We start from the raw sequence: 20,050 nt of genomic DNA, 5'->3' as shown, positions 1-20,050 counted from the left end.
TTTACCTGCTTATTTGTAAAGTGAAGGAATTTTCTAATATAGTAGGAATGGTAGAAAGTAATTGGCTTGTACCAATTTGAATGTATTGTGTCCCCCAAACGCCATTATCTTTGATGTAGTCTTGTGGGGCAGATGTTTTGGTGCTGATTAGATTTGCTTGGAATATGCCGCACCCAGCTGTGGGTGATGACTCTGATGAGATATTCCCATGGAGGCATGGCCCCACCCATTCAGGGTGGGCCTTGATCAGTGGAGCCATATTAATGAGCTGACTCAAAGAGAAAGAACTGAGCACAGCTGTGAGTGACGTTTTGAAGAGGAGCAAGCTTGCTAGAGAGGAATATCCTGGGAGAAAGCCATTTTGAAACCAGAACTTTGGAGCAGATGCCAGCCACATGCCTTCTCAGCTAACAGAGGTTTTCCAGATGCCATTGGCCATCCTCCAGTGAAGGTACCTGATTACTGATGGACACTTTATGGCCTTAAGACTGTAACTGTGTAGCCAAATAAACCCCCTTTTTATAAAAGCCAATCCATCTCTGGTGTTTTGCATTCCGCAGCATTAGCAAACTAGAACAGATTTTGGTACCAGAAAAGTGGGGTGCTTTTGCTGCTGAGTTTGCAAATACCAAACATGTTGAAATGGCTTTTTAAATGGATACGGGGAAGATTCTGGAACAATTTTGAGGAGCTTGATAGAAAAGGCCTAAACTGCTTTGAAGAGACTATTTGTGGAAATATGGACTCTAAAGATACTTCTGACGAGGCCTTGAAAAGAAATGATGAATATGTTGTTGCACACTGGAAGAAAGGTGATCCTTGTTTTAAAGTGACAGAGAGTTTGGCAAAATTGAGTCCTGGTGTCAGATGGAAGGAAGAATTTGAAAGCAACAACCTGGAATACTTAGCTGAAGAGATCTCCAGACTACATGTGGAGGATATACCCTGGCTTCTCCTTGCAGCTTATAGTAAAATGCAAGCAGAGAGAGATAAACTGAGAACTGAACTCTGGGGTTCAAAGAAACCAGAAGCTGATGGCTTGGAAAATTACAGGCTTCCAGGGGGTGGAATCCCAGAAGCTATAGCCCAATGTGAGGATGTAACCAAACATGGAACCCAGCCACCATTTCAGTACAAGCCAAGATTGGAGATGGAATTATCCAGAAAGGATTTATGGAAAGTCCTATTGTCTGACAGCTTTGACTCCTGTATGCTTCATGCAAAGCCAACAGAATTTTTGCGAGATCTTTACAGACAGAGCCATTGCCAGTCTGGACTGGAGAAGACAGACAAGGAACAAACTGAAGGAAAAATTTCTTCAAAGACAGAGCCATGGAGGTTGAGGTCTGGAGTCAAGAGGTCTTGGGCTGGGAGAGTGGAGCAGCCCACACGCATGGAAAGGGTGAGTTTGCCCTGAAGGTCGAGGGCAGGCCTTCCGCCTCGATGCTCAGGAAATGTCTTGCCACCCCAAGCCCCAAAGAGGGTGGAGCACATTCCCAGGGAATTGGGGAGAGCCTGGCTGCCACCACACTGTTCTGAAGGGGTTGAGCATGTGTCCCGGAGATGGATGGGAATCTGGGAGCTGCCCCGATGTTTGAGGAGGGTGGGGCCAAGAAGGTGGTCTCCCCAATGTGTGGCTATGTTGGAGCACTCACCCAAGTGTTTGGAGAGGAAAGGGCTGCCACAAAGGCCCTTAGGAAGGGTTAGACTCCCGCTCTCTCAAGCCCCAAGGGTGCAACGTTGTTCTGTAAATGACTCTCAGACTTTGAAATATAATGGAGTTTGTCCTGCGGGTTTTAGGAACTGTTTTGGTCCTGTTAACCTTGTTTTCCTTACTCTTTTTCCTTATGGCAATGGGAATGTTCATCCTATGACTGTCCCTCCTTTGTATATTGGAAGCACATAACTTGTTCTCAGTTCACAGATCCACAGCTAAAGCAAAATTATGCCTTAGGACTGACCAGGCCTATAATTGATTTTGATGGAATTTTGTACTTAACTATTGTTACTGAAATGATTTAAGTTTCTGTGATATTGTTGTAGGAAGAATGTATTTTGTATACGGAAAGATAATGTCATTTTTGGGGTCCAGGGGGTGGAATGTACCAGTTTGAATGTATTGTGTCCCCCAAACGCCATTATCTTTGATGTAGTCTTGTGGGACAGACGTTTTGGTGCTGATTAGATTTGCTTGGAATGTGCCCCACCCAGCTGTGGGTGATGACTCTGATGAGATATTCCCATGGAGTCATGGCCCCACCCATTCAGGGTGGGCCTTGATCAGTGGAGCCATATAAATTAGCTGCCTCAAAGAGAAGGAACTCAGTGCAGCTGTGAGTGAAGTTTTGACGAGGAGCAAGCTTGCTAGAGAGGAACGTCCTGGGAGAAAGCCATTTTGAAACCAGAACTTTGGAGCAGATGCCAGCCACGTGCCTTCCCAGCTAACAGAAGTTTTATGGACACCATTGGCCATCCTCCAGTGAAGGTACCTGATTACTGATGTGTTACCTTGGACACTTTATGGCCTTAAGACTGTAACTGTGTAGCCAAATAAACCCCCTTTTTTATAAAAGCCAATCTATCTCTGGTGTTTTGCATTCCGCAGCATTAGCAAACTAGAACAGTACTGATTAGATTTGCTTGGAATGTGCCCCACCCAGCTGTGGGTGATGACTCTGATGAGATATTCCCATGGAGGCATGGCCCCACCCATTCAGGGTGGGTCTTGATCAGTGGAGCCATATTAATGAGCTGACTCAAAGAGAAGGAACTGAGCACAGCTGTGAGTGATGTTTTGAAGAGGAGAAAGCTTGCTAGAGAGGAATATCCTGAGAGAAAGCCATTTTGAAACCAGAACTTTGGAGCAGACACCAGCCACATGCCTTCCCAGCTAACAGAGGTTTTCCAGATGCCATTGGCCATCCTCCAGTGAAGGTACCCGATTACTGATGGACACTTTATGGCCTTAAGACTGTAACTGTGTAGCTAAATAAACCCCCTTTTTATAAAAGCCAATCCATCTCTGGTGTTTTGCATTCCACAGCATTAGCAAACTAGAACATGGCTCTTCACAGAAGTCCACTACTTGAGGTTGTTATAAATTAAATTTTATGCATGAAAATTCAAATTATAAAGATGATAAATGTAAATGCATTTTACAAAATGATTTTTAGGAGTCATTTAAATAACAAATTATATAAGTGCTCTATGAAAACATAAAATTAGTGACTATACATATTTTCAATAGGTAAACACATTATTTTAATATCTGTAAGAAGCAACACCAATATTTGGCTTTAGATTAAACACTATTTTCCCTACTATACTTCATACTCATACTTAGACACTTGGAGAAAATATATTCCACATAAATAGGAAGGAAATATGAAGTTATATAGATGAGAGATGAACCTAGAAAAATGACTCTTGGAGGGGTGGGGCAAGATGGCGGATTGGTGAGGTGTAGGTTTTAGTTACTCCTCCAGGGAAGTAGGTAGAAGGCCAGGAACTGCGTGGACTGGACACCACAGAGCGATTTGACTTTGGGCATACTTCATACAGCACTCATGAACACGTGAAACTGCTGAGATCAGCGAAATCTGGAAGTTTTGACAGCCACGGGACCCGCGCCCCTCCCTGCCAGGCTCAGTCCCATGGGAAGAGGGGCTGTCAGCGCTGGGAAGGAGAAGGGAGAGCTGCAGTGGCAGCCCTTATCGGAAACTCATTCTATTGATCCAAACTCCAATCATAGATAGACTGAGACCAGACACCAGAGAATCTGAGAGCAGCCAGCCGAGCAGAGAAGAGATAGGAATAGCAAAAAACAGCAAGGAAAACCCAAAAAGGAAAGCAGAGGCTTTTTGGAGTTCTGGTGAACATAGAAAGGGGAAGGGCAGAGAGCTCAGGCCCTGAGGCTCATATGCAAATCTTGAAGAAAATCTGATCTCTCTTCCTCCTGGACCTTTCCTTAGTGGCCGTAATTGCTTTGTCTCTTAGCATTTCAATAACCCATTAGATCTGCCAGGAGGGCCATTTTTTTTTTTTTTTACCTTTTTTTTTCTTTTTCTAAAACAATTACTCCAAGAAGCCCAATACAGAAAGCCTCAAAGACTTGCAATTTGGGCAGGTCAAGACAAGAGCAGAACTAAGAGAGCTCTGAGACAAAAGGCAATAATCCAGTGGCTGAGAAAATTCACTAAACACCACAACTTCCCAAGAAAAGGGGGGTGTCCACTCACAGCCTTCATCCTGGTGGACAGGAAATACTCCTGCCTGTCTCTGGCCCCATAGCCCAGAGGTGCCCCAGACAACCGAATGTGACAGAAGTGCTTCCAATAACAATGCACACACCACAAAATTGGGCGTGGACATTAGCCTTCCCTGCACCCTCAGCTGGTTGTCCCAGAGTTGGGAAGGTGGAGCAGTGTGAATTAAGCCCCATTCAGCCATCATTTCAGCAGACTGGGAGCCTCCCTACACAGCCCTGCAGCCCAGAAACACCCTGGGAGGATGGCACTCACCTGTGACACAGCACAGTCATCCCTCAACAGAGGACCAGAGGGTGCATGGCCTGGAAGAGGGACCCACTCACAAGTCTCAGGGGCCATACGCCAATACCAAGGACTTGTGGGTCAGTGGCAGAGAAAAACTGTGGCAGGACTGAACTGAAGGATTAGACTATTGAAGCAGCTTTAAAACTCCAGGAACACTTTTTTTGATTGTTAGAGCCGTCCCCCTCCCTGACCACCCAGACACACACCCCATATACAGGGCAGGCAACACCAACTACACACGCAAGCTTGGTACACCAATTGGACCCCACAAGACTCACTCCCCCACTCACCACAAAGGCAAAACAGGGGAGAACTGGCTTGAGGGGAACAGGTGGCTCATGGATGCCACCTGCTGGTTAGTTAGAGAAAGTGTACTCCACGAAGCTGTAGAGCTGACAAATTAGAGATAAGGATTTCAATTGGTCTACAAATCCTAAAACAACTCTTGTCAAGTTAAGAAAATGCCAAGAGGATAACAACAACAGAAAATTTTAAAGCATATGAAAAAACCAGACAATATGGATAACCCAAGCCCAAGCACCCAAATCAGAAGGTCAGAGGAGACACAGTACCTACAGCAACTAATCAAAGAACTAAAGATGAACGATGAGATCATGGCATGGGATATAAAGGACATGAAGAAGAGCACAGCACAGGATATAAAGGACATCAAGAAGACCCTAGAAGAGCATAAAGAAGACATCGCAAGACTAAATTAAAAAACAGGTGAGCTTATGGAAATTAAAGAAACTACTGACAAAATTAAAAAGATTCTGGAAACTCATAGTACAAGACTAGAGGAAGTTGAACAATGAATCAGTGACATGGAAGATGACAGAATGGAAAATGAAAGCACATAAGAAAGAATGGGGAAAAAAATCGAAAAAAATGAAATGGACCTCAGGGATATGATAGGTAATATAAAACATCCAAATATAAGACTCATTGGTGTTCCAGAAGGGGAAGAAAAGGGTAAAGGTCTAGGAAGAGTATTCAAAGAAATTGTTGGGGAAAACTTGCCAAATCTTCTAAACACCATGAATACACAAATCAAAATGCCCAGCAAACTCCAAATGCAATAAATTCAAATAAACCCACTCCAAGACATATTCTGATCACACTGTCAAATACAGAAGAGAAGGAGCAAGTTCTTAAAGCAGCAAGAGAAAAGCAATTCACCACATACAAAGGAAACAGCATAAGACTAAGTAGTGACTACTCAGCAGCCACCATGGAGGCAAGAAGGCAATGGCACGACATATTTAAAATTCTGAGTGAGAAGTTTCCAACCAAGAATACTTTATCCAGCAAAGCTCTCCTTCAAATTTGAGGGAGAGCTTAAATTTTTCACAAACAAATGATGAGAGAATTTGCTAACAAGAGACCTGCCATACTGGAGATACTAAAGAGAGCCCTACAGACAGAGAAACAACGAAAGGAGAGAGAGACATGGAGAAAGGTTCAGTACTAAAGAGATTCGGTATGGGTACATTAAAGGATATTAATAGAAAGAGGGAAAAATATATATCACAAACATAAACCAAAGGATAAGATGGGTGATTCAAGAAATGTCTTCACGGTTCTAACGTTGAATATAAATGGATTAACCTCCCCAATTAAAAGATATAGATTCACAGAATGGATTAAAAAAAAGAACCATCAATATGTTGCATACAAGAGACTCATCTTAGACACAGGGACACAAAGAAATTGAAAGTGAAAGGATGGAAAAAATATTTCATGCAAGCTACAGCCAAAAGAAAGCAGGTGTACCAATAATAATCTCAGATAAAATAGACTTTAAATGCAGGGATGTTTTGAGAGACAAAGAAGGCCACTACATACTAATAAAAGGGGCAATTCAACAAGAAGAAATAACAATCATAAATGTTTATGCACCCAATCAAGGTGCCACAAAATACATGAGAGAAACACTGGCAAAACTAAAGGAAGCAATGGATGTTTCCACAATAATTGTGAGAGACTTCAACACATCACTCTCTCCTATAGATAAATCAACCAGACAGAAGACCAATAAAGAAATTGAAAACCTAAACAATCTGATAAATGAATTGGATTTAACAGGCATATATAGAACATTATATCCCAAATCACCAGGATACACATTCTTCTCTAGTGCTCATGGAACTTTCTCCAGAATAGATCATATGCTGGGACATAAAACAAGCCTCAATAAATTTAAAAAGATTGAAAGTATTCAAAGCACATTCTCTGACCACAATGGAATACAATTAGAAGTCAATAACCATCAGAGACTTAGAAAATTCACAAATACCTGGAGGTTAAACAGCACACTCCTAAACAATCAGTGGGTTAAAGAAGAAATAGAAAGAGAAATTGCTGAATATATAGCAATGAATGAAAATGAGAACACAACATACCAAAACTTATGGGATGCAGCAAAAGCAGTACTGAGGGGGAAATTTATAGCACTAAATGCATATATTAAAAAGGAAGAAAGAGCCAAAATCAAAGAACTAATGGATCAACTGAAGAAGCTAGGAAATGAACAGCAAACCAATCCTAAACCAAGTACAAGAAAAGAAATAACAAGGATTAAAACAGAAATAAATGACATAGAGAACAAAAAAGCAATAGAGAGGATAAATATCACCAAAAGTTGGTTCTTCGAGAAGATCAACAAGATTGACAAGCCCCTAGCTAGACTGACAAAATCAAAAAGAGAGAAGACCCATGTAAACAAAATAATGAATGAGAAAAGTGACATTACTGCAGATCCTGAAGAAATTAAAAAAATTATAAGAGGATACTATGAACAACTGTATGGCAACAATCTGGATAATGTAGAGGAAATTGACAATTTCCTGGAAACATGAACAACCTAGACTGACCAGAGAAGAAACAGAAGACCTGAACCAACAAATCACAAGCAAAGAGATCCAATCAGTCATCAAAAAGCTTCCCACAAATAAATACCCAGGGCCAGATGGCTTCACAGGAGAATTCTACCAAATTTTCCAAAAAGAACTGACACCAATCTTACTTAAACTCTTTCAAAACATCAAAGAAAATGGAACGCTACCTAACTCATTTTATGAAGCTAACATTAATCTAATGCCAAAACCAGGCAAAGATGCTACAAAAAAGGAAAACTACCGGCCAATCTCCCTAATGAATATAGATGCAAAAATCCTCAACAAAATACTTGCAAATCGAATCCAGAGACACATTAAAAAAATCATACACCATGACCAAGTGGGGTTCATTCCAGGCATGCAAGGATGGTTCAACATAAGAAAATCAATCAATGTATTACAACACATTAACAAATCAAAAGGGGAAAATCAAGTGATCATCTCAATAGATGCTGAAAAAGCATTTGACAAAATCCAACATCCCTTTCTGATAAAAAAACACTTCAAGAGGAAGATCCAGAGAAGATGGCAGCATAAAGAGGAGTGGAAGACTTAGTCCCCCCCGGAGCAATTCATAAATGACCAAAAAACTAGTAAATAACCTGGAATAACAGCGGGGAGAGAAACGTGACTGTCCACTCATCATCCACCAACCTGAATTGGGAGGAATGCCCAAGATCACAGCATAAAATCTGTAAGTAAAACTGTGGACCTGCGCTGGGAGCCAAGAACCCAGAGCCGAGAGCCCCTCCCTCATGGAAGCCATGCGGTACACTCTCAGCCCAGCTCCAAGTGAGGTTTTAATATTAACTGCTCAATACAGACAGCGAATCCTCAACAAGCAGACAGAGGCTTTTGGTGACAACTGACCTTGGGAGAGTCGGGGGACATAGCTGTCTCAGGACAGGTAGCCCAGAGGATCGGATGCTATCTCTGGCTAACGGGTGAGCCTGGGAGTTTTTCTGTACCTTTCTCTCTCTGTGGAGAAAACCCAAGCTGTTCTCAGCCCGCAATGCTTTTCAGTAAAGACAGCCTCAGACATTTTAAAACCAAAACACTTTGATCAGCAGAGTCAAAGAAACAAAGAATTTATTGATATGGAAATGACACCTCTGGAGGGGGCATAGCTTCCCAAGAGGAAAGGGAGGGGCCCAGCTCTACTGTCCATCTTTCAATCTTTCCGGAACCAGACCCCAAAGCCTGGGGGATGTGAGCCACAGGCCACACCCTCTTACACAGGCAGTGACAGGTGCATCTGCCCAGCAGAAAAGCACAGGTGTCTCAATCCTCTAAGAAAAGCCATCAGGGGAACCAGATACTGAAATATTACCTCTTTCTGTGACCTGAGCCTGTTCTCATCTGGGAAAACCTGATTGGGAGTGGCCTAGGAGGTCAGATGCCTAGACAACAGAAAACTACAACCTACACTAAGAAAAACAAAGCTATGACCCAGTCAAAGGAACAAACGTACACTTCAACTGAGATACAGGAATTTAAACAACTAATGTTAAATCAATTCAAAGAGTTTAGAGAATATTTCACAAAAGAGATAGAGGCTGTAAAGAAAACACTGGGCATATATAAGGCAGAAATTGAAAGTTCAAAAAAACAACCAGTAGAATATATGGAAATGAAAGGCACAATACAAGAGATGAAAGACACAATGGAAACATACAACAGCAGATCTCAAGAGGCAGAAGAAAACACTCCAGAACTGGAGAACAAAACACCTGAAAGCCTACACACAAAGGAGCAGATGGAGAAAAGAATGAAAAATATGAGCAATGTCTCCGGCAACTTAAAGATGAAACAAAGTACAAGAATCTATGTATCATTGGTGTCACAGAAGAAGAGAAGGGAAAAGGAGCAGAGGCAATAATAGAGGAAATAATCAATGAAAATTTCCCATCTCTTATGAACGACATAAAATTACAGATCCAAGAAGCGCAGTGTACACCAAACAGAATAGATCTGAACAGGCCTATGCCAAGACACTTACTAATGAGATTATCAAATGTCAAAGACAGAGAGAATCCTGAAAGCAGCAAGAGAAAAGCAATCCATCACATACAAAGGAAGCTTAATAAGACTATGTGCAGATCTCTCAGCAGAAACCATGGAGGCAAGAAGGAAGTGGTGTGATATATTTAAGATACTGAAAGAGAAAAACCACCAACCAAGAATCCTATATCCAGCAAAGCTGTCCTTCAAATATGAGGGAGAGCTCAAAATATTTTCTGACAGACAATGAGATACTTTGTGAGCAAGACACCCACCCTACAGGAAATACTAAAGGGAACACTGCAGAGTGATACGAGAAGACGGGAGTGCGTGGTTTGGAACACAGTTTTGGGAAATGGTAGCACAGCAATGTAAGTACACTGAACAAAGATAGCTATGTATATGGTTGAGAGAGGAAGATTGGGAGCATGTGAGAAACCAGAAGAAAGGAGGAAAGATAAAGACTAGGACTGTGTAACTTGGTGAAATCTAGAGTGTTCAACAATTGTGATAAAATGTACAAATATGTTCTTTTACAAGGGAGAAGAAGCAAATGTCAACCTTGTAAGGTGTTAAAAATGGGGAGGCATTGGGGGAGGGATGCAATCAATGTAAACTAGAGACTGTAACAAACAGAATCACTGTATTATGCTTCCTTTAATGTAACAAAGGTGATATACCAAGGTAAATGCAGATAGGAGGCGGGGATAGGGAAGGCGTGTTGGACACTTCACATTGGTGGTGTTGTCTGACTCTTTACCCTACTTTGATTTGGGGTTGCTTTTCCTTTTGCTTCTTCCTGGCTGTCATTTTTTTCCTCTTTCTTTTCCCTCTCTAACTTCTTTGACGCTCCCTCCTGCCTTGTGGAAGAAATGTAGATGCCCTTATATAGACAGTGGTGAAGGTGGTGAACACATCAATATGTGACCATACGGAGAACCATCAATTGTTTTCTTAGGATGGAATTGTATGGGGTGTAAACAAAACCTTCTTAAAAAAAAAATGGGTTGATGACAAAACCTCAAGGGCAATATACTGAGTGAAATAAGCCAGACACATAAGGACAAATATTGCAGGGTCTCACTGACAAGAACTAACCATAATATGTAAACTCATAGACATAAAATATAAAGTACCAAGATACAGGATGAGGCTTAAGAATGGGGAGCGGTTGCTTAGTATGAGCAGAATGTTCAACTAGGATGAACTTAAATGTTTGGAAATGAACAGAGGTGTCAGGTAGCAAGATGTGAGAATAACTAACAGTGCCGAATGGCACATGAATGAGGTGAAAATGGGAAGCTTAGAGTCATATACGTCACCAGAAGGAAAGTTGGAGGTCAAAAGATGGGAATGTATAAAACTGAATCCTATGGTGGGCAATGTCCATGATTAACTACAAATATTAGAAAATTCTTCCATGAACCAGAACAAATGTATGACAATACAACTAGAAGTCAATAATAGAGGGGCATATAGGGAAGAAATATATACCTATTGCAAACTATATACTACACTTTGTAGTATTTTAACATTCTTTCATAAAAAGTAACAAATGTACTATACCAACACTATGAGTCAACAATTGAGGGGGGTTGGTTAGGGATATGGGAGGATTCGAGTTTCCTTTTCTTTTTCTTTTTTTTGTTTTTTTTTTTCCATCTTTCACTTTATTTCTTGTCTGGAATAATGAAAAGCTTCTAAAAATTGAACAAAAATTAAGTGTGATGATAGATGCACAGCTGTATGAGGGTACCAGGGGCAACTGATTGTACACTTTGGATCTTTGGATAATTGTATGGTATCTGAACAACCCCAATAAAAAAAAAAAAAAAAACTTCAAAAGGTAGGAATTGAAGGAAACTTCCTCAATATGATAAAGAACATATATGAAAAACCCACAGCCAGCCTAGCACTGAATGGTGAGAGACTGAAAGCCTTCCCTCTAAGATCAGGAGCAAGACAAGGATGCCCGCTGTCACCACTGTTATTCAACATTGTGCTGGAAGTGCTAGCCAGGGCAATCCGGCAAGACAAAGAAATAAAAGGCATCCAAATTGGAAAAGAAGAAGTAAAACTGTCATTGTTTGCAGATGATTTGATCTTATATCTGGAAAACCCTGAGAAATTGACAATACAGCTACTAGAGCTAATAAACAAATTTAGCAAAGTAGCAGGATACAAGATTAATGCACATAAGTCAGTAATGTTTCTATATGCTAGAAATGAACAAACTGAAGAGACACTCAGGAAAAAGATAGCATTTTCAATAGCAACTAAAAAAATCAAGTACCTAGGAATAAACTTAACCAAAGATGTAAAAGACCTATACAAAGAAAACTACATAACTCTACTAAAAGAAATAGAAGGGGACTTTAAAAGATGGAAAAATATTCCATGTTCATGGATAGGAAGGCTAAATGTCATTAAGATGTCAGTTCTACCCAAACTCATCTACAGATTCAATGCAATCCCAATCAAAATTCCAACAACCTACTTTGCAGACTTGGAAAAGCTAGTTATCAAATTTATTTGGAAAGGGAAGATGCCTCAAATAGCTAAAGACACTCTAAAAAAGAAAAATGAAGTAGGAGGACTTACACTCCCTGACTTTGAAGCTTATTATAAAGTCACAGTTGTCAAAACAGCATGGTACTGGCACAAAGATAGACATATAGATCAATGGAATCGAATTGAGAATTTGGAGACAGACCCTCAGATCTATGGCCGAATGATCTTTGATAAGGCCCCCAAAGTCACTGAACTGGGTCATAATGGTCTTTTCCACAAATGGGGCTGGGAGAGTTGGATATCCATATCCAAAAGAATGAAAGAGGACCCCTAACTCACCCCCTACACAAAAATTAACTCAAAGTGGACGAAAGATTTCAATATAAAAGAAAGTACCATAAAACTCCTAGAAGATAATGTAGGAAAACATCTTCAGGACCTTGTATTAGGCAGCCACTTCCTAGACTTTACACCCAAAGCACAAGCAACAAAAGAGAAAATAGATAAATGGGAACTCCTCAAGCTTAGTAGTTTCTGTACCTCAAAGGAATTTGTCAAAAAGTTAAAGAGGCAGCCAACTCAATGGGAAAAAAATTTTGGAAACCATGTATCTGACAAAAGACTGATAACTTGCACATATAAAGAAATCCTAGAACTCAATGATGATAGTACAGACAACCCAATTATAAAATGGGAAAAAGATATGAAAAGACAGTTCTCTGAAGACGAAATACAAATGGCCAAGAAACATATGAAAAAATGTTCAGCTTCACAAGCTATTAGAGAGATGCAAATTAAAACCACAATGAGATACCATCTCACACCAATTAGAATGGCTGCCATTAAACAAACAGGAAACTACAAATGCTGGAGAGGATGTGGAGAAATTGGAGCTCTTACTCATTGTTGGTGGGACTGTATAATGGTTCAACCACTCTGGAAGTCAGCCTGGCAGTTCCTTAGAAAACTAAATATAGAGTTACCGTTTGATCCAGCGATTGCACTTCTCGGTATATACCCGGAAGATCGGAAAACAGTGACACGAACAGATATCTGCACGCCAATGTTCACAGCAGCATTATTCACAATTGCCAAGAGATGGAAACAACCCAAATGTCCTTCAACAGATGAGTGGATAAATAAAATGTGGTATATACACACGATGGAATACTACACAGCAGTAAGAAGGAACGATCTCGTGAAACATATGACAACATGGATGAATCTTGAAGACATAATGCTGAGCGAAATAAGCCAGGCACAAGAAGACAAATATTATATGCTGCCATTAATGTGAACTTTGAAAAAAATGTAAAACAAATGGTTTATAATGTAGAATGTAGGGGAACTAGCAATAGAGAGCAATTAAGGAAGGGGGAATAATAATCCAATACGAACAGATAAGCTATCTTGGCTAAATTTAACGTTCGGGGAATGCCCAGGAATGACTATGGTCTGTTAATTTCTGATGGGTATAGTAGGAACAAGTTCACAGAAATGTTGCTATATTAGGTTACTTTCTTGGGGTAGAGAAGGAACATGTTGGAAGTAAAGTAGTTATCTTAGGTTAGTTGTCTTTTTCTTACTCCCTTGTTATGGTCTCTTTGAAATGTTCTTTTAGTGTATGTTTTTTTAATTTTTTTTTTACTTTTTTTATTTTTCATATAGTTGATTTAAAAGAAAAGTTAAAAAAAAAAAAAAAAAAAAAAAAGATGGAAAAATCATTCAGAGCCCCCTTGAGGAGCTGGTGGAGAATGCAGGGGTATTGGCCTGCCCCACCTCGATGGTTGCTAACATGCCCACAGACATAGGGAACTGGTGGTTTGATGGGTTGAGCCCTCTACCACAGGATTTGCCCTTGGGAAGACTGTTGCTGCAAAGGAGAGGCTAGGCCTCCCTATAATTGTGCCTAAGAGCTTCCTCCCAAATGACTCTTTGTTGCTCAGATGTGGCCCTCTCTCTCTACCTAAGCCAACTTGAAAGGTGAAATCACTGCCCTCCCCTCTACGGGGGATCAGACACCCAGAAGAGTGAATCTCCCTGGCAACGTGGAATATGACTCCTGGGGAGGAATGTAGACCCAGCATTGTGGGATGGAGAACATCTTCTTAACCAAAAGGAGGATGTGAAAAGAAATGAAATAAACTTCAGTGGCAGAGAGATTCCAAAAGGAGCTGAGAGGTCACGCTGGTGGGCACTCTTATGCAAAATATAGACAACCCTTTTTAGGTTCTAATGAATTGGGGTAGCTTGTGGTAGATACCTGAAACTATCAAACTATAACCCAGAACCCATGAATCTTGAAGACAAGTGTATAAAAATGTAGCTTATGAGGGATGACAATGGGATTGGGAAAGCCATAAGGACCACACTCCCCTTTGTCTAGTTTATAAATGGATGAGTAGAAAAATAGGGGAAGGAAACAAACAAACAAAAAGACAGACAAAGGCACCCAGTGTTCTTTTTTTACTTTAATTGCTCTTTTTCACTTTAATTATTATTCTTGTTATTTTTGTGTGTGTGGTGAGGAAGGTGTCAGGGATTGATTTTGGTGATGAATGTACAACTATGTAATGGTACTGTGAACAATCAAATGTATGATTTGTTTTGTATGACTGCATGGTATGTGAATATATCTCAATAAAATGAATATTAAAAAAAGTGACTCTTATAGATTTTATTTAAAATTACTTATTCCAATGTCTACCTGTGTTGGGTAGGTGAGTCTTTAAGTCACTCCTTAACTTGGCAAGCAGCATTTGTTCTTCCTGTTTATTGATTGAATCCTGCCATGGAGGCCGCTTAGGACTGTCAAGTGCTGAACAGACTATATTATTTAAAGGCTGTATTTAAAAACATCTTAAATGGCTAGTTTTTGAAGAATAGCAAGTAACCACCAAAAACATCTCAGCTAAACACTTAAGATTAAAATTCCCAAATTAATAGGACATCTCCAAATGAATACAAGTTACATCAAATTGGCAGTACTTGCCTCTTTTTCAGCTTCTTTAAATGCAGTTTCTTTCTCCTTTACTCGCTGCATAAACCTCTGTTTCAACTCTTCTTCCTCCTTCTGGCATTGATCAAAGAACTCTTGTCTTTTGGCTTCATAAATCTCTTGAAAACTAAAAAAGGATTTTTATACTCTCATATTAACATGTTAATATAAATTAACATATATAAACAAATATGTTTTGTATGCTAGTTCCCATAAAAGAAACAAATATATTTTGGATGCTAGTCCCCATAAAAGATCATTTACCAATATAAACATAATTTAAAATAGCTAGTTCAATTTTGGTTGACTGCAAAGAACCAAAAGTGATAAAACTGTATTGTCCTAAACTGCCAGACTTCTACAGTATAAATTCTACTCCTCTTTAATCTGGCTAACTACACCTGCTATTTAACTTTTTTTCACTTGGCTTCCATGCCTTTACATTGCTGCTTTTCTTCTTTCCTCCATCCAACCCTTCTCAGTATCTTTTGCCAATTTTGGGTGATCTTTGCCAAACTTCCTCCGGAGACTCTGTTTCATATAAATTCAGAATAACGTGTTTTTCTCTCAGATACATATTTCAGCATATACTGAAATAAATGAGACCTTGTGTGGTAGTTTGAAGCTATTATGCACCCCAGAAAATCATGTTTCTACACTTAATCCACTCCTACTGTAGGTGGCACCTTTTGATTAAGTTATTTCAATTGAGATGTGAATCATCCCATTCCAGGTGGGTCTTAATCTTCCTACTGGAGTCCTTTATAAGAGGATAAGAGCCACAGAGAAGCAGAGAGATGAAATTAAGAGAAGCTCACAGAAAAAGCCCCAGATAAGTTGAGAGGAAAAGCCACAGACAGAGAGACCAGAAGCTGAAGCAATGGAACCCAGGAAAGAAGTACTAACAGATGTTGCCCAAGCTCACTGGTAATCAGTCTATAGGGAAGGTATCATCTTGCTGATGCCTTATTTGGGACATTTTCAAAGCCTTAGAACTGTAAATTTGTAAGCCAATAAATCTCCATTGTTAAAAGCCAGTCCATTTCTGGTATATTGCATGTCATCAACTTTAGCAAACCAAAACACCTTGTAATAGGTTCCCCTCCTACTAACTATCTCCACTTAAGTCTGAAGATGATTAAAAATCTAAAACCCAGGATGCAAAGAAATACAATTATTCTCATTTCCAGATGATTCTATCTCATGGCTGTGTGGGAGTTCTAAGTCATGAATTTGTCTGTCTTAGCTAGATCCCCACTCACCTGACAGGCTGGTTGTCTGGACCCACATCTGTGAAGCCCATTTTATGCAGTTTATAGCACCTGTAATGTTCATAGTGTAGAGTGTGGGTCTGTTCTTTCAAGTCTTCCATATTTGTACAAAGAAGCATGTCCCGGAGCTTAACAAAGTCACAGTGATTTTCATTTTCCACTAGTCAGAAAAATAATAAAGCCAAAACATTTTGTCAATTCCTGGCATTCAGTAAGTATTCTTGAATGAATGCATGCCTGATAGCCACATTTAAAATAAAAAATAGCTAATAATTTTAATTGATTAATAATTAATTGATTAATAGTTCTTTTAGCCATGCAATTATGGTTATACTTTATATACTAACTATAAATATAGTACATTTACAGACCAAGAAATTTTCCTTAAATTTATTATCCATCGAATAAATGGGAAATAGCAAAATAATATCATATTAATATGTTATAAGTTTTCATCAATTATTATGTTATATTTTACAAACTATACCTCAAGATATATCATAGAGGACTGACAGTAGGAAATATAATTCTACAAAAGTAAATAATTTTGCTAAAGTAAATTCTGCTAATGCAAAGGATTTAAGAAATGTGCATGCTTCAGTTAACAAATTCCATTTGTAAAACCCATATTATGAGACTGCATTAAGCAATATTCAAAATCAACCAGTAAATACACATGGCTTTATCCCATGTTTGTCATGTATAGAAGACTGAGCACAAAACATTATTGTACTTTATGTGATATTATGACCAAATGATATATATATAGTTCATAAAAAGATGTTTTTAAGTGATTAATAAATTGAAAAAATTTTAATACATTGATTTTAACAAAAAACAACAGCATCAGGAAATGAGCACAGGTAGAGATAATCCATTCCCATTAATTAGTATTATGGTATATGAACCAAACATTATGTTATTGCCCATTATAATATTGTAACTTATCATAATGTTAGAGAAACAATATAAATGTCAAGGTTATTACTCACCTTTGACTACAGGAAAACTACATTTCTTTGTTTTAGAAATAGTTGGTCATTCTTTTTATCCAGTGACCAGTTAAAAATGCTTCATAAATTAGGTAATAATTAGTTTACGTAGCAGGTTTAATCACTGGTGTTAAAGCTCCAATTTTATTGAAAAATCCTTTTGTTCAAAATGTTCTGAATGTCATGCTTCACACACAGAGAGAAAGTATGCACACAGTACACTGGGGTTGATTGGGAGGTTCTGCTCAATCTTTGTGGATTTTAGCTTAAAGCATCATCTGGTAAACACTCAAGAGAATGAATCATAGTGAAACTAAGCATTAGCTTATTTGAAAACAGAATCTGTCTCCTCATTAGTAAATGCTAATCTATAGTTTCTCAAGATTTACTAAAATTAGTTCAATTAAAGTCCTTTTTGGGAGACTGTGAGGTAATAGATATGGTGTATTTATCATAATCATTCCCAACCTGCTGGCATTCATCATATGTACCTTGTAAAACTCCCCAAGGGTACTGGCGGCCTCTGACCATCCTTTTTCCAACTTTTACTTCATCCATACTCCCTACCACAGCAAAAGGTAAAAGCCCCTGGAAAGACACAGCAATATTAATTGTATTCCTTGGTATCAGTATGGCTTACAATTTTATATTTATTTCTGTTATGGAAATAAGACAGGCAAGAATATCATACTAAATTTATTCAAATGACGAGAGATATGCTCTGCCTCTGTGAAGACTTTGTAGCAAATATGAGCTAATTGATTATTGCACTCATTAATTACAGGCCATGCACACTCTTGAAAACTATCTGTGGAACAGAGCTTGAAGTAACACATCCTGCTATGGGGAATACAAAGAGGAAATATTTTTCGTAGACATGACATTACTTTACTGTCATCTTTCCCCTCAAACAAAAGATCATGTTTAAGAAATGATATGTACTCCATAATATATAACAACAATAGAATAAAATCCAAAAATCACAGGACCATCTCTAATGAGGCAGCAAAAGCATTTGACAAAATCCGACAGCCTTTCATGGTAAAAACACTCTACAAACTAGGAATAGAAGGGAATTTCTTCAACCTGATTAAGGACATATACACAGCTAACATCAGAGTAATGGTGGAAAACTGGATGGTTTCCCTCCTAAGATCAAGAACAAAACAAGGATGTCCACTCTCACCATTTCTATTTAACATTTCTATTTGACATTGTAGTTGAGGTTCTAGCCAGGGCAAACAGGCAAGAGAAAAAAAAGAAAAGGTAAAACTATCTCTAGTCTCAGATCACATGATCTTCTATAAAGGAGATACCAAAGTATCCACTAAAAACAGACCTAATGAGTGAGTTCAGCAAGGTTGTAGGATACAAGATCAATATACCAAAAAACAAGTAATGTCTCTAAACTTGTGTTGAACAGTCCAAAATTTAAATTAAGAAAACAATTCCATTTACAATAGTGTCAACAAGAATAAAATACTTAGTAATAAATTTAACAAAATAATTGCAAAACTTATTTTCTGAAAACTACAGAAAACTGTCAAAAGGAATTTTGAAAGATCTAAATAACTGGGAAAACATTTCATATTCATGGATAAGGGACTTAGCACTTTTTAAGATGGCAATATTCCCCAAATTAATCTATAGATTGCACAGAACCCTTATTAGAATCTCAACAAAACTCCTTTGCAGAAATTGACAGCCTGTACCAAAATTCATATAGAATTGCAAGAGACCAAGAACAGCGAAAAAAAAGCTGGAAAAGAAAAAGGAAATTGGAGGACTTTCACTTTCTGATTTCAAAACTGACTACAAAGAAATGGTAATCAAGCCAGTGTGGCCAAGGCTCAAAGATAGACATAGAAATCAATGGAACAGGATTGAGAGTCCATACATCTACGATCAACTGATCAAGACCATCCAGTGGGGAAAGAACAGTCTTTTCAACAAATGGTACTGGGATAACTGGATGGCCACCTGCCAAAGAATGAAGTTACAGGCTTATCTCATTCCATATACAAAAATTACATAAAATAAGGCAGAGTACTAAGTATAAGAACTAAAAGTATAAAACTGTTAGAAGAAAACATGGGATGAATTTCCATTACCTTGGACTTGGCAAAAGACTAATAGATATGACATCAAATCAGAAGAAACCAAAGAAAAATAGATAAATTGGACTTCATCAAAATTAAAACTATTGTGCTTTGAAGGACACCATTAAGAAAGTGAAAAAGACAACCACAGAATAGAAAATATTTTCAAAACTATCTGATAAATGTGATAGATATATAAATATATATATATAATGTGTAAAGAACTCTTACAATACAAAAATAAAAAGCAAACACCCAATTAAAAAGAACTGTCAATTCTATATCTGGCAAAACTGTCTTTCAAAAATGAGGGAGAGAGGATCTAAGATGGGGGCATAGAGAGGAGTGGAAGCTAGTTAGTCCCCCTGGGACAACTAATAAAAAAACAGGAACAACTAGTAAATAATCCAGAATAACTGCGGGGAGACAACATTACTGTCCACTCATCATACACCAACCTGAATTGGGAGGAATGCCCGAGATCACAGCATAAAATCTTCAAGTAAAAACTGTGGATCCAAACTGGGAGCCCCCTCCCCCCACAGCCCAAGCTGCAAAGCTTTGTGGTGCTAGAGAGAAGCTCTCTGCCAGCAAGCAAATATAGCTCAGCTGAGCTCCAACTGGGGTTTAATTAGCAAGTGTGAACTGCTCGCTATGAGCTACAAATTGCCAACAAGCAGACAGAGGCTTTGGGTGACAACTGACCTTGGAGAGCCAGAGGGTCACCG

The 20,050-nt window shown here is 38.8% G+C and overlaps 1 protein-coding gene across 2 annotated transcripts in view; it reads right to left on the bottom strand.

Moving 5' to 3' along the window:
* SEPTIN14 (septin 14) overlaps positions 1 to 20,050 on the bottom strand; it is a 59,616-nt gene that overhangs the window by 10,990 nt on the left and 28,576 nt on the right. For both annotated transcript variants that reach the window (XM_037814370.1, XM_037814369.1), the window contains exons 6-8: positions 17,715 to 17,811; positions 16,223 to 16,391; positions 14,955 to 15,087 (exon numbers count right to left, since the gene is read on the bottom strand). In XM_037814370.1, coding sequence (XP_037670298.1) covers positions 14,955 to 15,087; positions 16,223 to 16,391; positions 17,715 to 17,811 — 399 coding nt within the window. The remainder of the gene's footprint in view (positions 1 to 14,954; positions 15,088 to 16,222; positions 16,392 to 17,714; positions 17,812 to 20,050) is intronic.

The sequence above is a fragment of the Choloepus didactylus genome, chromosome 21, assembly GCF_015220235.1.
Source record: "Choloepus didactylus isolate mChoDid1 chromosome 21, mChoDid1.pri, whole genome shotgun sequence".
Lineage (NCBI taxonomy): Eukaryota > Metazoa > Chordata > Mammalia > Pilosa > Megalonychidae > Choloepus > Choloepus didactylus.
This window is presented reverse-complemented; position numbering and strand designations above follow the sequence as displayed.